This window comes from Anopheles coustani, chromosome 2, assembly GCF_943734705.1.
Source record: "Anopheles coustani chromosome 2, idAnoCousDA_361_x.2, whole genome shotgun sequence".
NCBI lineage: Eukaryota > Metazoa > Arthropoda > Insecta > Diptera > Culicidae > Anopheles > Anopheles coustani.
The window spans coordinates 69,446,038-69,463,260 of record NC_071289.1 but is presented as its reverse complement, the minus strand read 5'-3'; the positions used below and the strand labels follow the sequence as shown (position 1 = coordinate 69,463,260).

Sequence of the window (17,223 nt, the reverse complement as noted above, 5' to 3'; positions counted from 1 at the left end):
GAGTTTGTAGGCCCAAAGCGGGTAAAATCCCACCGGCGCCGAGCGAAACAACTGGTGGATAAAATGACTGAAACTGACGATGGCGATGGGGACGATCCAGACTGGTTGGTAGATTACGGACAAACCGTTATCAATTGCAGCAGCAGGATTAACACGTGAAAGTTATCATCGCGTAAGGCAGAGTTATACAAGCTGGTTTGCGCTTAGCTTTGGTGGGACGTGTGGAAGCGTGTGCTCGGTTGTTTTATTGTGACAACAGCTCTCCTCATTGTCCTGTCATTGTTTGAATTCTTCTTATCCCGTGTGTTATTTTGTGGAATTGTTGGTTTTCTTCTAATTTTATCTATAAAACACTTATGGCAATTATGATTGTTACTAGTGATGAGAATAACAACTATTTCGAAAGATTTGAATCAGAGTGAACAATCATCACGATGATTGGAAACGTACAGTTCTTTTGTGATTTAAAACGTGTAAAATGATTTATTAGTGGTCGAGAAGATTTGATTTCTTAACAGGGATTCGAATCCCGTAAGAGTTAATGAGTTAGCAAAAGAGTTGCTAGTCGCCATAGAGATTCGAATCCCAAGTAGCGATTCAAATCCAAAATAAGGATTCGAATCCTAAAAGTGAGTAAAAGAGTTACTTGTCGCCACAGGGAGCCGAATCCCAATTTGGGATTCGAATCTCATATTGTATGTGTATTCATATATAATTCGTATATTAAGGGCCAGTCTGAGATTCGACTCTACGGCGTCCAGCCATCCACTCCTTATTCGGGATTCGAATCTCTACTTGGGGTTTGATTCTTCACTTGGGATTCTAATCTTTATGACGACTAGCAACTCTTTTACTCACGCATTTACTCTTTTGGGTTTAAAATCCCTGTTAAGGATTCAAATAAAAAAGGAGTAACAAAACTATCCGTTGAGATTTAAATCAATCTTTCATTAGTAAGATTCAGCTCAATCATTCCTTCTTACTCAATACGCACATCACTATGTCTATCGTTTGAGTGTTATTAGAAATGAAATGCCGACAGCACGAAGTAGAATATCAAAATTTTCCCGCCCCTTTAAAAAAACCAACCGTTTGCTGAAAAAAAATTCATTATCATTTCATTCACCAATTTTTGTTTTTCGTAAAAGAATCGTTGCTTCGAAGCAATATTTATCAACAAGAACAAAACAATCAAAAATTCTATAATTTGCGTTCCGCCAGACTTGTGAAGCGAAGAAACAGAGAAGATGTTTTTTCCAAAATCTCCAATACTTAAATAATGCTTTCACTTTTATTTTAGTGTTGAGTAAGATAATTTGGGTTGAAACTAGAGTTGTATAGTTCAAATTCAGATTCATGAATCTAAATGATTCTTTGCATCATTTTAGAGAATAATGGATCTTTTAATGAGAGATTCATGAATCCCAAAGATTCATTTATGCTAAAAGAACAGAAAAGAAAAGACCAAAAACTTAGTGTTGTGCTTAGTAAATCTTTTGGCGAGATTCATTCATATAAATCTGTCATCTAAGATTGATTTAAAATTATTCACGAATCTTTTGGTAATCAAATCTTCAAACCTGAATGAATCTTTCGAAACCATGATGAATCTTCAAGAATTTTTAATGGATCTGTCACGAATCTCCACGGTTCTTTCATTGGCGTGGATCATGCGAAAAAAAAAGGGAGAGGGGGTTCCTCTACCCACTTTTGGGCCATCATTTTTCATCACTTGATGTATCATTGGGATTTATGAATCTCTCATCCTCAGATTCAAAAATCTCTAAAACACAAAGAATGAATCTGAATCTGAATTACACAACTCTACAAAAAATGGGTAAAGATTCACCCTTTGGTCGCAATATTCACGCAAGAATCATGGAGATTCGTGCAAGAATTATGAAAGATTCGTGAAGATTCATTAAGTTATCGAAAGATTCACAAACGTTTGAGAATTCGAATCCCAAAGGATTCGTGAATCCATCTAAATGAATCTTAGGAGAAAGATTCGCGCCAAAAGATTCATAAGGCACAACACTAGTTGAAACATGTAGCTAACTATACAAATGTTTTATCATACCTTTAAAAGTTTAAAAAGCAGGCGGTTTTTATTTCGATTTTTGTGCAAAATTGCATTTTCCTTGCTGCTTCGTTTAGCTCGGAGATTCTGCGATGGGAATTTCATTTGCCGTTCGGTACAACTTCTCGCCCTAATCGACCGGTAATTGCAGTACAGCCTCTTAGAAGGCAGTCAAGGGAGTACTGTGTTTACCTCGTATTTGTATGTGTGTGTGTGTGTGTGTCAAAGTCTCCGCCTAACTTTGGGAGATGAGCTCGACTCGACTACAAACTTGCCTCTCACAACATGCTGCATTGCAGCAGAAATCACGTTATCAGCATTCTGACGTTTTGGATGAGCGCAGATTGTGTGTTCTGCGTCGTCCCGCCTGTCCCAAGCGTCCCCGGAAGGGTCTGGTTTCCCTGGGTTCGGAGCCTTTTCGGCCTTCATTTGGCTCCCGACGTACGCCCGTGCCTTGTAATGCTCGCTTACGTAATGTTTGTGTGCAAAAAAGCTGTGCAATCTGTACGATGCATCCAAAACCCTCTAATCTCTCATGTTATTCCATCCCACCCGAACGCCGCCGCCTTCCTCGCAACGCAGCTCTCCGGGCTCCGGAACTTCGGTGTGTGTGTGTGTGTTGTTCGTGAAAAGCAGGCAGATGCTCGAATGGGGGCAACTTCTCTTACGAGAAATGGTGATTTTCTTTCGCTTCTTCCTATACCTGCTGCTGCCTACGGCTTTCCATCGGATTCTTTCGAGATGAAACGACGGCGACGCCGACCCAAGGACCTCAATTTCGTTCGTTTCCTGCTCGCGCCGTGCGATGGGCGGCTTCCAGCGTTCCGCCGGTGTAATGCTCGTGCAAGATTTATCCTTTCGCTCCGTTATCCAAGCATGGGCAACTGCCGTGGGCAACTTTTTGTGCCTGTACACGAAGTCGTATGTGCGCCAGCCCACCTGTCCGCCGTCTTGTCTTGCAATCTGGCATCCGTTCCGTGCACGAGTTCTTTTCGTGCATTGCTGGTGAATTCATGCGGCATTCTTTACTGCACACCACGTTGTAAGCTGCTTTCCTTGAAACATGCCTCCCTTGCGCTGTTCGCTTTTGGGTATGCATGATTTAATTTATTTTTTGTTGTTTTGGGTACGAAAGTTTTTTTGCATTTCTTTACCAAATATCCTGTAAACTATTTGTTCATTTGTTACCTGAACCAAATCGGTCTTTTCATGTCGCACTTGGTTCGTGTAACCAAAGTGAATTACCACGCGTTTATTACTATTTCATCATTAAATTGATTGATTGCATAGAGGTGTAAAGGACGATCTTCCACTTAATATTTCACATCGGATTAATCCTTCACGCGCCCTGTTCCTCTCGTTACGATCCTCCATCGATTTCTGGGAACCTCCGAACAAAAACACACACAAGCCGCCACCCGGTGACCCCGAGGGGCAATTGGTTGGCATCATTACGCTCTTTAAACGGCCACCGGCCAGAACAATCGTTGTTTAATCGAATTAATAAAGTTCCAAAAATAAACAACGCCTTTCCATGGAGGCCGGCAACACCGCGCCGGCCGGAACATGACACGCAAATGTACGAATGTTAGTATGCATGTATATGTAAATGTGTGATAAAGATTGTGTCTTTAATGGCTGACATCCGGCAATGGAAGAACATTGGAGGGGGCGGGAGAGCGGGACTAGTCGAGCGAGTGTTGGGGGAGTCCTTTTAAGTTATTGATAGAATTATAACTTTCACCTGAAACCTTATCAACAGTATCGGGAAGTAGGAGAAACGCCCCTCATAATTCTGAGAAAAGGAAGGCATCAATGTCACAGGCTATGTAATGACGAATGTCCTGATCTGCCTTACTGTATTATTACGACACCATGTTTATTACAATCTATATTTAGTTATTATATTCATTGATAGAATTTCTAAAATAAGATCTCCTCAACGCAAACCCGTGTTTCGTGAACTAATATCTCGATGCTTATTTATATTTAGTTCGTCGAATCTGCGAGTGTTTGAAGCATGTCTAAGAATGATACCTTAATACATAAATAAACGTGATAAAAGTAAATCACGATTCCTGTTGTTTTATCACCGATATTTTCAATTTTTTGGGTTTTTCTATGCCTAATAAATACAATTCCTAATGCTTTGCTTGCGTAAGATTGGAATTATTTATAAAAAGAATTGTAAATCAATATTCTGCGCTCTAACCGTTCCAACAAACAGGTTCTATGTATGATGCTCATTTAATTTGATGCTTGTAACTGCGATCCGCTCAGAATGGCCTTCCCTGGAAATGCCAACGACCTGAAGGCTTGTGTGCTCACCCGAAAGAGGGCCAGTAACCGCGTACCTGGTGCTCGCAACACTCGCATAATTTAACCAGGCAAATCGATAACTCCACGGCATCAGTTATCGATTATTTCGATGGCAGCGTTTGCCACCCGGTTCGTGTCACGAGCCTGAAAAAAGGGTCCTCGCAGGACCTCGGCGTAGCCATCTGCCACTGGCGCTTCCTCGTGTAACCGCTGTCGATAAGTGTAGTACTAAAAGCGTTCGGTTTTTTCCTCTTTTCATTCGCAGGGCGGTCTGTCGGAGATGACATGGGTCATCGCGGACCATACGGCGGCCCCGGGCTCGTCGGAGCTGAGCGTCAGCAAGGGCCAGCAGGTGGAGGTGGTGGACATGAACTGCTCCGGTGCGCCCGACTTCTGCCTCGTCCGGCTGGCGGTCAACGCGTCGGACGCGCAGGAAGGGTTGGTACCCGTCGCCGTCCTGAAACCGCTACCGTCCTCCCACAGCAAATTGAACAACAAACAGCGCGACACGGACACCCTGGGAGGTAAGTGTCTACCTCTGACCTCCCCCCGTTGCAGCCCATCCCCTCGTTCCGTTCCTCTCCCCCCGATGGGCGCATCCTGAACCGATTACGCCGGAGTACGAACTTCCGGTAGCATTTCACGCTCCATTGCTCCGCTCTTCCGGGAACGTCAACCTTCAGCCCCGTTTGACTAGTATGCCTCTCCATTTCCCACAAATTCACACACACACACACACATAGACAGAGGCCCACAATCTATTTCTATCGGAAGCACACTTACGATTAATTGATCCCGATACCAAACGGTGCCCATAATGGTTAATGTTTTACCACGTTGGAACCACAATTTCATTACGCTCGGGGTTTCCTTTTCCCCCCTTTCCCTCCCCTTCTTCCCATTATGATACGTGTTTGTTCATTTTCGTCCTTTTTCGTTCGCTTTCATTGCCCATTTTGTTTGGCTTTCTATTTGCCCGGACATTCGACGTCATCGATTCTCGTGCCTGGAGAGCGTGCAATCAATCCATTCGCTTTCATCCACCTCCTATCGCGATCGCAGCCCGGTCTCCCCGGAGCATCATGTGTGTGCGTGTGTGTGCAATGGATTGTGGAGAACCCCCGGATCAACCGGAAATTGACTCCACCATGGGGAGGAGTTCCGCCCGAAGCGCCTGAAAGCGCAACGAAGAAGGATGACGTTTGTGGTCGACGTTGAATCAACACTTTGCTCATATTGCGTCCTCCCACACAAACACACACACACACACACACCCACACACCCACGCACGTATACGATGAGGGAAAACGTTTTGGGATCGATCTCCGCGCCAAACCCCCCCGCCACCAGAGCGGTGCAAATTACCTCTTGCATGGCCCAGCCAAAGAGAGATTGATGACCGTGGCCGCTCCCGGATCCGTGCTCCCTGGTGGCCGGATCGGGCGCAATTTACTCCTCGCGTCAGAAAAAAAAGAAAACAAGAGCAATCCTTGCGTGGGGTTGATGGATAAATGGCTTTTCCGAGAGTCGCAACGAAAAAAAAAACCTGCCCGCAATGAATGCCTGCCGGGCCGGGGTAGGATGTTATAGTTCTGGGCCGCAAATTTGTTACACTTCAATCCATCCAACCCGCGGCATTTAGTTTTCCTTCGGGGTGGTTTTTTACTTTTGCTTTCCCCTTCTCGGCTGGTGAATATTTATTCCCATCCACCCACCAGTACGGGGGTGGAGGGGAAATGGATGGCGGGCGAAAGGGGGTTACCCGAAACGGCTGGTGGTGGTTTTGCCTTAATTGAATTACCTTCAATCGAAACGAATCGACCGGGCACGCATAAGATTACCAGGCTTTACGGGATTGTGGTTAGTTTTTATCCACCTCCATCCGCTGTTAAAATAAACCATTTTCCGAAGGGTACGTCATGGAAGTCCCTTGAACCATTTATTTTAGTGATGTGTCTTATGAATCTTTTGGCGGGATTCATTCATATGAATCTTTTGGCAGGATTCAATCATATGAATTTTTTACCTAAGATTCATTCACATACATCAATTAATCTTTTGGAATTCGAATCATCAAATATTGATTAATCTTTCGAAACCTAATGAATCTTCATGAATCTTTCATGGATCTTTCACGAATCTCCAATCCAAGATTCTTTCATTAGCGTGGATCATGCGACCAAAAAAATTGGGTCTGTCTACCCATGTTTGGCTCATCACTTTTCATCGGTTGCTAAATCTTTGAGATTCATGAATCTCTAAAACGCAAAGAGTCATTCAGATTCCTGAATCTGAATCTGAATTACACAACTATAATTTATTTCGCATTCAATCACACGCCGAACCATGCCCCAACCAATTGGCGTTCGTTGCGTTAATTGTCGAAAGCAAACGAACCGCATTGCGAGTTGAAGTCACTTGTCGGAAAACTCCAGAATGTGGGAGTTCTTGGTTGGCTGATTGATCGAAGATCGGACTCTCCTCGCCGCCGCAAGACAAGACCCGACGCAAATCGAGTTAAACGTGGGCATTGAATCTGGCGTCGTCGCTCCTTAGGCCCCGGGTCTTTATTAACGCGATTACATGCCAATTTGCAATTGGCCGCTGGGCACGAGGCGGTCTCTATCTCTCTTTGAGTGGCGCCACAATACTCGTTCGGAGCGACCCCCGGGCAAAAGGTCGTTAGTGGCCGGGCCATGGGGTTGATTGTTTGGAGGTTATGTTTCGCTTGCTCGACGAGCACCGCGTTTTGCCGTTCGCCGTTTGTCAAAGGTGCCGCGCCACGAGGCGAGTTTGTTTGTTTTCTTTTTTTTTTGTCAATTTAATTTACCACTTTATATCTACAAGTCTGTGCCATTACAGCGCCCCCAAGCCGGCTGGAGATTGTGTCTAAAAAAGGCAACATTCGCATCCCCCCCGAAGCAAGCGATATGAAACCGGTGCGACGCAAACGAAGGACACCCCTTTGGGAGGACACTGTTGCTAATCTTGCCTCCAGTATCCACGCAATTTAAACGGCAAAAACCGCGTTCTATTGAATTCCGTTTTCTATCTCGCACTAGGCCACTTCAGGTCGTTAGTACTTTAGTTTTTTTTACGTTTGAGACTGCACCATGCAACCCTGCGATGCTGGAAAACAAAAAACCACGCAAAAGATTAAACACTACAATGCCGCTCGTTCACGACGGAGTGCGAGGGCAAGCCCTGCCCGAAGGTTCGGCTCCATGAATGCATCACATTGTGCAATATCAATACTCGACACGCGGTCTTCTTCGAGACAGACGACGTCATTCAGCACGACCCATTTGTTGGGAGGGAAAACAACATGTTTTCGATGTCAAATCCAGTCGCTTTCAAAGGAAAATCACCAGAGACTAGTAACCTTGGCCCACCGCACGGGGTTGCGGGATAGAAGTTCTGTCGAGGAAAATATTTCATTGCACTCCAAAAAAAACGGCTAGCACAGTATTTGTGTAACTCGTTCTCAACTGGTCGCTTTATTTTATTTTAGCTTCTCTTGCCACCGGAGGAGAATAAATCATCGATAGTTTGACATCTTGCATACTTCTGCACGTGGTCAGCAGCAGTCGGTGGGACGTACGCATCTTCTCTGCTACTTGAGTCACGCCATGAAAACAACGCGAAACCAAAGACCATAACAACCCGTCCCGTGCGGGGCGCATGCAAAAATGAAACGTAGAATGATCTTTATTTCCAAAAATAAATTCTTCTTTCTCATTTTGCTTGTTTTTTTTTACTGCTTAAGGTGGACACTATCGTCACCATCTTTGTAGAACACAAAGGGGTTTGTCGTGTTGGAGAAGATACCGATCACGGCTGTGAACATCTCTACAACACTTTGATGCCATCATCATGATGCGCCCCCAGCGCATGTTGGCGATAAATTCCAACCGTTTCTCGAAAGTCAATTTCATACTTCGGTTTGCTCTAGAATACACTTCAGCAGTTCGACCGACCAAAAGGGACGTCACGGAGAACAGATATTGATCTGTTCGTTCCCGTCGTTCAGTGTTATGGCATTATTTTCTTTTTTATTTGCGCTGTAACCGATGCTTTATACTTTAAAACACAAGCGGAGGCGTATTAACTAGGTCAGTTGTGATTAATTCTAATTATCCTCAGCCGAATGGTTTCAGCATGTGTGGACCAAGTTCGAAGTCGATGGTTCTCCCGGTGGCCCAGAAGCACTTTATAGATGAGCTCACGTCGGCACATGGTTGACTCATGGACGGATTTTAAAACGCCAGATGATGCGGGAAATGCTTTTTTTGTGTGTTTGAAGTCAATTCAATGTTTAGACACTTTTTACTTAAATTTGTAATCTGTTTCCTCGTTGCTGTGGTAATCGTTTATTCGGTTTGTTTGACAGAAGTTTTCAATCAAAAAAGAAGCTTGAAAAAACGCTCCTTTATTTGTTTTCACCTTTGAAAGTAGGCTTTGAGTAGCTCCGACGAGTTGACAATTCAATGTAAGCAACGTTGTCCAAAGAGACGGAACAGGAAAAACAATCTCAAAGTTACTGAAATTAGTTAATTTTTCTGATTTACAAACCATTTTGAGAATGTGCTTTTAAAATGTTCTAATGTTTTAGTTTATTTTGCCTCATGACCAATCATGTTTTCCATTTTGTTAAATAAGCTAATTAATCGAAAAGCTTTCTGCATCACTTTTTCCCGACTAACTCCTTACGAAAGGCACATAAAAATCGCTCCAACCGACATGACTACATACTTCATCCATTTACCCTCGATCTTCCTGCTCATTCGCATCGCGTTAGGCGTCAAGCGGGCCACTTGGCAGATTTAATCCAAAAATAGGCATTCTAAATTGAATCTTCTCCATACATGGCCCGCACCACGGCGAGCCAAACCGCCGACCGGTGTGTGCGGTTTCCAATAGGTGTCAGTTGCTATTATACCAGGCAATTGACCAAGGTGGTCCAGTCATAAAATGCAGCTTTGGAGTCATGCGAAAGAGGAGAAGAAAACAACACGCTATATGTGTGTGTGTGACTGGTGTGGACCGGGAGCTATCCCCGGATAGTGACTACCGGCCATTAAACAGTGCTCCAGTGCCCTCGTGATATTCCCCCGGCGGGCTGCAATGCTCTAATCCCAGAGCAACCCGAGTCAACAGAGCCGGCGCTAGAGATTGTCGACGACGACGACGACGATGACGACGACGACGTCGCCGGCGCAATCGGTGGTGTGTTGTGTTTATGCGGTTTCAAAGGCGCCGGAAAAAAGGGGGGGAAAGGGCAGACTAAACAATCTGCTCCAGCTTCTTCTCCACTTTCCCGCCCGGAATAGAAATGATAAATTGCATTTGATTTCAAACGGTCCCCTTCCTCCCTCGCCTCAGTTGTGGCCTGTGTGAACGGCCAGCTTTAGCCTTGTAATAATTCCGAATGACAGCGAATTGGCCGAGTGGGGCCTGGCCTAGCGAAATGCACCCGCAACCGATGAGCGTCGTCGTGACAGTTCGCTTTGGCTGAAGTGGGCCCGATGTGGAGGCTTTAATTTTGTTCACTCGGCCGCATTGCGTGTCCTAGGGAAGCCCTCGATGGTGAGGCAATAAATATTTAATGACTTTTTTAAAAATAGAGCTGCCAGCAAACGCCTGTTTCTCATTTCTGATGCACTTCTCCGCTGGAAATGGAAGCGAATAGAGGGTGTGTGAAATATAGACATTTTTTTATTGGTTGCTGGTGCATTTGCCATTCAAATGATGGCATAAATCATTATGAAATAGTGACCAGTGCCAATAACATTGTCAATGTCAGTGAAGCTATCATTTCGATGAGTTCTAGGACAAAAAGCAAATCCAAAACGTAATTAGCTTAGCATGATATAGCTGTACTAGCTGGCTTGGTAAAACATTTAAACGACATACAGCTGTTGAAAATATTTTATTTATTACTACACATTTTGATTGTTCACTCTATAGCTGCCATGTTCTATAAAAAGAGTTCAAAAATTATGGCGGATAACTTACAGCTTCGTAGGAATTGCAAACTGGATCGATGAAAATATATGATATCAAATCTAGCCTAAGTTTTGTTGTTTAAATTTAACTCTTCGCCGTTTGCATGTTTTTCGATCGACGTTTACATTCACTCATATGTCATAGATACCAAAACTAGACAAAATTTGTTATCATCACCGACCAATAAAAAAGTTTATTTTTCTGGTTATTGACAAGAAACGATTTGTTCGAAATCAACTCACCACGCTGTATGAAAAGGCATACTGTTTTTATGCTTATGTCATTACTGAATGTAAACAAACAAAAAAAATATATGACGATAGAAAATCGTAATTAATTAAAAAAGTATGTAGTTTCCAGACGTGAGATATAGTTAAAACCCTATTCTCAAGCCTAAGAAACATGTGTGCAAAGTTTGATTTAAAATGGTTCAGCTGTTTAGGAGGAGTTTAACTACTAACACCGTAACACAAGAATTTTATATGTATAGAAGAAGATGATTCATGGTCAGAATGTACGTACGATAAACAATTTTCCACTTTATAGCATTAACCATCAAGTGGTTGGCGGATGTATGCGATTAGAACCAGCAGATAGGGATTTATTTTGAAGTATCCAGGATATCACACGCACTAGCTTGTAGAACGCTACTGTGTTTTTGGTTGGAGCAACGTTGAACTACTACACGAACAAAAATTTTGCTTAAAATCCCACCACCGGCGGCACAATTGTTGGCCTGCGATAAGAGCTCCTACGGAGAAAGTTGGAAGCGAACGTACAGATGAAATAATCATCATCATGACAGAGCCTTGACCACCACGCTATCACGGTGCGAAACACAGACGACGCGTGTCATATATGTTTTCGTAATAGTTATGCTATGTAATATGAATTCATCAGAACGAGGCATTTGTCATTGAATTGGTAAACCAGGGTCAGGTTCAAAGAAACTAAAGCCAGCCGACCACGAGCGGAATGTGATACAGAGCACTACATTGCAGTAGGTTCTACTGTGAACAAGAAACTGGTTTTCAACGAACTTACCGAGCTTATCGAGTTCACTCAATAAAAAAGATTAAAATATGTTGCCTGAACAACAACGTCGCAAAGATAAAAAAATAATTATCTAGCAAATTATTTAATAGAGCAACAAGCAGCACTACGCGTAGGTTTCCTTATTCAATCAATTAACCATACACATCAGTTGGAGGAACAAAGGTAATCTTTTGTCACACGCAGTTAACTGCTAAGGTAAACACAAACAAGAGTTATTATTGAAACCAACCGTGCACATGGATGTTCGATCTGTAAGCGAAGAAACACCTACATCTGCTCAAGGTCTGCTTGCTCGGGGGTAACCCTCACGCCACTTAAATCAACCTGATCTCGTGCAGCTTTTCGATGCAAACCAGTGTCAATCCATGCCAAAGTATGAATTTTAATAAAGGTAAACCATGACGACGGTACCTTGGTACATGAGATGTAGTACGGCGAGTTCTCCACTCAAGCCGGCATAAGACTTCTTGTAGTATAGAATGTGATAAGTAGATGTTAGTAACCAAGAAAAAATAATAGAGACTGTCAATCCAAAGTATTATCAGCACTTGCCACGTGCTACCGTGCGATATTAATTGTAATGTTTCTCTAGCCCTCATAGTAGACATTCGAACGGTCGCAGTGAATATAGGTAGGGTCCTTTACCTTATGTTCAAAAAATAGACATAGGACACATTATGATTAGTCTAACCAAAACGGTTTATTTATAGGAGGTCACAAAACGGGTAGTGGATAGCAATCGGTCGTAAGCAATTAGCTGAAGATCATAGGGTATACCTTTCCGGGTATCTTTTACCTACGCCATAGCTGCAAGGTATGGTAAAGGAACCCGCTCTGCGAAGAAAGACATCAGTGTAAATCGTAGGCTCGATCAGGAAAGATTGTACAGTGAAGTTCCAAGGAACAGTTTTATTCTTCCGGCCGTAAAGTGAATATTTGTTGAACGGCTCGCCCTCTGCTTGGGAGTAACGTGAAGGAAATTGTGCTATTTAAGGGTTGATATTTTGGGCAGAATCCAACCGTTCGTGCTAGCGATGAGATCCTTATTTCGCGGAACCTGTTGGCACCGGAGAAGCAATATGTATGGTAGGCAAACGAGATATAGGATGCGAGTTTTGCAGGTTGCAAAGTGAATTGTTTCAACCTGCTCTACAGTAGATACTTGTTGGGGAGGATGTTTCTCCTTTATTGCCTCCGACAGACCCTTCTAACTTCCGTATCATTTAACCATCCACCGTGTTCGTTTTTCTCCCCCCTTTTTATTAATCCTAACACACTCTCATTGCTTTTTTCTCGCGTTTATTTGCAGAAGTACCGCAGGAAAATGATTGCATACTACCGAACCAGCACACATCGCCCGTCAACAAACGGAAAGGCTTCAGCGGGTAAGTGAGATGGGTTACAGAAAAGGGTTCTTAAATAGCAAAGGTTTGCACTTGGTTGACTAATTCGTCCCTGTACCTCCAAGTCAAACGCAGAGTCTCGGCATAAGGTCCTAGGGTAAGGATAAAGTATAAACGGAAGGATTGTTCCCGTTTTTGTCGTCCTGTTTGCCAAAAATGTTGACCAAAGTTGCTTTGTTTGTGTGCTTTCTTATAAAGGCAAACAAGCTTTCTTTCTAGGCAAACAAAAGATATCTCATGCAGTTTGTGAATTGTTTGCATCAAGTTCAAAATATCACGTTGACTGCCATGGATATCATTTTTGATAGCCAGCTGTCATTAGTACTAAAAAGTTTGAAATAAAAATGCAACATAAAAATTGTAGTAATATTAAAAACTAATTCTTTGGGAAGCTAAGTCTTTGCTTTGCCTTCGAAAACCGTCGGTTTGATAAATGTTTTACGCGTTGAGTACCAAGCGTTTTTAGCTCAATCTTTTTAATTAGAATTTGTTTATAACATTTGTCAAACCGATAGTTTTCCAAGGCCAAGCAAAAACTTAGCTTCCCAAATAAATTATTTTTAATATTACTACCGTTTTTATGTTGGATTTTCATTTATTTATGGGTCACAAACTTTTTAGAACTAGCTGCTGCTGTCACCCACTTTTGGGCGACGTGGTACTCAACGTGTTAAATTTTTTTTATGAAAATAGAATGAACTAAAAAAGTGTGCCAAAAACGGTTGGTAGTCAACGTGTTATACCAAGAAATGCAGAACATAATTTTCAATTTTTTTTCTATAAACACGAAGTTACTCCACCTATTTTTCCTTAGCTTGTTTACGGTAGAGATTTATTATATTATTATTCTCTAACTTTTCCATTAGACTAACCTTTTGAAGCCAAAATTTCTCAAACTTGAGTTGATTTGGTGTTCAATAATAAACCAATTTGAACTTCTCTCATTTCGGCACACGTTAATAGCATATTGTGAGTGGTTTATTTCGAGCATCCACCAATTCATATGGTGCGAGACGGATCACCATTATGATAGATTCCAAAAACCGCAACCGACGACCGTTCCGGTTCCGTAGCGTTTTCCCAGTTTCTCCTTTCACTCGTTTGATGGTCCCGTCGGTACGACAGCAACGACATTGTCAAGGCGCCTCGGGCAAGCGTGATAGAAATTAATGGCAGCCTGGCTTGCCTTTTTTCCCCCTTTTGAAGAGTGACGAAGGCCCATAACACAACACACATACACACACATAGACAAACATTCCTTATGAATAGTTTATGTTGAGCGTGCATGGCGCCACCTCCAAAGCTCCCTCGATGGCAGTAACGCCGGCCGCTCTGGCTCGCCATCAAAACATTCCTTCGGAACAGCAGGAAAAAGTCGCCCAAAACGCTGCCGGAATATTGATGTAAACATGTACGCGCCCGTACGTACAGCAGAGGCTCAGAAGCTTGTCAGAAAGCTGTCCTCCTTCTTCTGGGAAGGAATAACATCGCTCGTAATAGTCAAACCACAATTGCCGATGTCCTTGTTTATGACGAACGGTTAAGTGCGGCTCCGTAGTTTTCGTCTTCACTTTCCCCTCGCCGCAATCCATCCACCTCGGGTTGCCCGTTCCTGGGCAAGGTGTTCTCAGAAGACAAGCCCGACCGGATGGGGTTTGTTTTTCCTTTTTCCACCTTCCACCGGTGGATACCGAAGCAAGGCGCGCGCGCACCATTAGCCCGGGAGGTGCAAACATTCTATATATTCCCCTTCCCCGTACACAAATCCCCTGCCGCCACTCCACAGCCGGAGGGTCCCACGGACTCGGCCGGCCGAAGGGCAGCTCCTTTGTGGCCCATTTGCTAAGCGTTGAGTGTGTCATAAAAATGTGATGAAAGCCCAGCTCGCCATTGACACCTTTTGCGTGGTCGTCCGTACTCGTGCCACCAAAAGCAAGCGATCTTTCGCTGGTGGTCGGCATCGGCATCGTCACACCATTGGGGGACACTTTATGGAACCATCCAAGGAATGAGCATGATTTGTCCACTTGTCCAGCATCCCACCGTGCGGCCTTTGGTAGTCGTCCGGTTCGGGAAAAGAGGCGGCTCATAATCTGCTTGTTTTTTTTCTTCCTGCTGCAAATACACACTCACACTCCCTGCTGATTTCAAATTCCATCCTGGTGGAGCCAACAACCAGGACAACAAACCATCCGAACTGGACTGGAAATCAACGTTTTGCTGAAGCCTGCGAACGGGGTTTTTTTTTATCCTCTCTCGTTTACAAAAGAGAGGGAAAAGGGGAAAAAACCAAATGAATTCCGGAAGCAATATGTGTCGACAACATCGGTCCATCCCGCGGGGCAATCCTATTTATTACGAGGCCACAGCCTCATGGGCACCAAAAACCCTCTTATTGTTGCCACCCTTTTCGAATGGTGCTAATGACGACGAACCAGCTCTTCCGATGGCTTACGATGGCCGGCCTGGAAACGTGAACCTGATGACGGTGATGATGGTGATGGTGATCGTTATGATGCTCCAGTGTTTTTCATATCTCACCCCGAAGGCGGCCCAGTGCCTGCCCAAAGGTCAAGAGTAGCATCCTAACAAACGGTGGGGAGGAAACGGTGGGAAAAAAAGGGAAACCAGGCCCTATTCGATAAAATTTAATAAACCAGCGCCCGGGGTAGAATTAACGGATGCCTAAAAGGAAGAGATTTCATGGTTGGGATAGGTTCTCTTAAGTAGCAGTAGACGTTTAACCTTTCGTGCAGAGAAGTAGAAGCTCTTCCTCCCCGGGTCGTAGGCATATAATGTCGGGTGAGATGAGATTTCACATTTCCACGTACGGGGACCAGCAGGAAAAACAGAGAGAGAGAGAGAAAGGGCGGTGATGGACCGCTTTTGAACGCCGGTAATATTTTCTACCGAAAGTTTCTTCATTCTGTTTGTGTGCTCGGGTGTAAAAACTGACCGGTAGACCCAACGAAAGGCTGCCAGACGAAATATAAAAAAGGATAATTAGAATTTGGCAAAACTCCCCACAACCCCCACAAGCACTAAGGTCGTTGGCCTTTTGTGGCTTCCGCAGCACAGGGGAGGATGAAAGTCCTTTGTTGTTCTCATTCATTTTTGAGATGCAAATATTAAACCTGTTATCCTCACCGGAAACGACCGATATGAGACCATGGTAAGTGAACCAGTTCCCAGTCCTTCCTCCAGTTGAACGCGTTGTGTAAAAGCCTCCTTGAAGGTTTAATTTATAAAAATCTGTGGCTTTCCATATTGACCGACGTTAATCTGTGTCGGCTCGTCACGTGAAAAAAAAACCCCTCATCACCGACCGGTGGTGGTAGGTGCGCTGGTGTGTACACACTAATAAATCAGCAATTTTCCACTACATCATCTGACCATGGTAGCGACCGATTACCTTCTCAGGCAAGGCAAACGGGGAATTCTTGCCTGATGAACCACGAGCTCGTCGTGTCTCTCGGTAGAGGAAACTGATGCCGGGAATTTTCTCTTTATCCCACAATTACACACGACGACAAGCTCTGGTGTCCGGGGGGAAGAGGAGGGGTGGTAAATGAGGCGGGATAATTTTCCGACCGGATGTAGCCTTCTGACCCGATCAGGGTTGCTCTAACCTAACGTCCATCGTCGCCCTATGTGTGACCGTTATGCGAAAGGGCATGCTCTCTCTTTGCTGGCATGTGCCGTTTTCTACACGTTTGCTTAGAGCAACGTAAGAGAGAGTGTGGAGAAATGGAAACATTTATAAATGTGCTAGTTATATGAAGGGTGACAAATTTTTCGAAAGTCAAAGCACTAACTGTCTAGCTGCTGTTTTGAAAAAATCCTTTTACTAAAATAGATAAATACAAAAACCCACCAAAATTGCTGCAATAAGAGTTGTCGTATTCGTCTATTGATGCTTTAACCCTTTCACGACCAAGGGAAATTTTTTTCCCACCTACAAAACTCGTTACTGTTTGTTCAACTATTATCAAAACGATATTTTTGAAACGAAACATCAATGAAAACATTTTGTCAAATACAAAATAACAAAACAAAAGTATAAAGAATAAACAAAAAAGAACTGTCAAAATTAATTGCTCCAAAACCAAACCATTCGTTCAACTAACAATATTTGGAAAGTTTATTAGACTTGATGAATTTATTATTTTTTTTACAGAAATGGCTAAGATTTTTTTTTTTTGAGAACTTTTAATATTCAATTTGTATTGGAAAGCAAATAAAATAAATTCTGATCTTAACTATACTCGTCTTTTATTTACTGTTATGGTCCATAGGGAAAAATATTTCCCGTGAAATTATAAAAAAAAACCTACACTGGCTGCTAGGTTTTTCTGGTGA

General features: G+C 43.3%; 1 protein-coding gene across 1 annotated transcript in view; it reads left to right on the top strand.

Moving 5' to 3' along the window:
* LOC131266890 (triple functional domain protein) overlaps positions 1–17,223 on the top strand; it is a 66,464-nt gene that overhangs the window by 34,562 nt on the left and 14,679 nt on the right. Inside the window, exons 6-7 of the mRNA XM_058269571.1 lie at positions 4,665–4,923; positions 12,771–12,846. Of these exons, the coding sequence (XP_058125554.1) occupies positions 4,665–4,923; positions 12,771–12,846 (335 nt within the window). The remainder of the gene's footprint in view (positions 1–4,664; positions 4,924–12,770; positions 12,847–17,223) is intronic.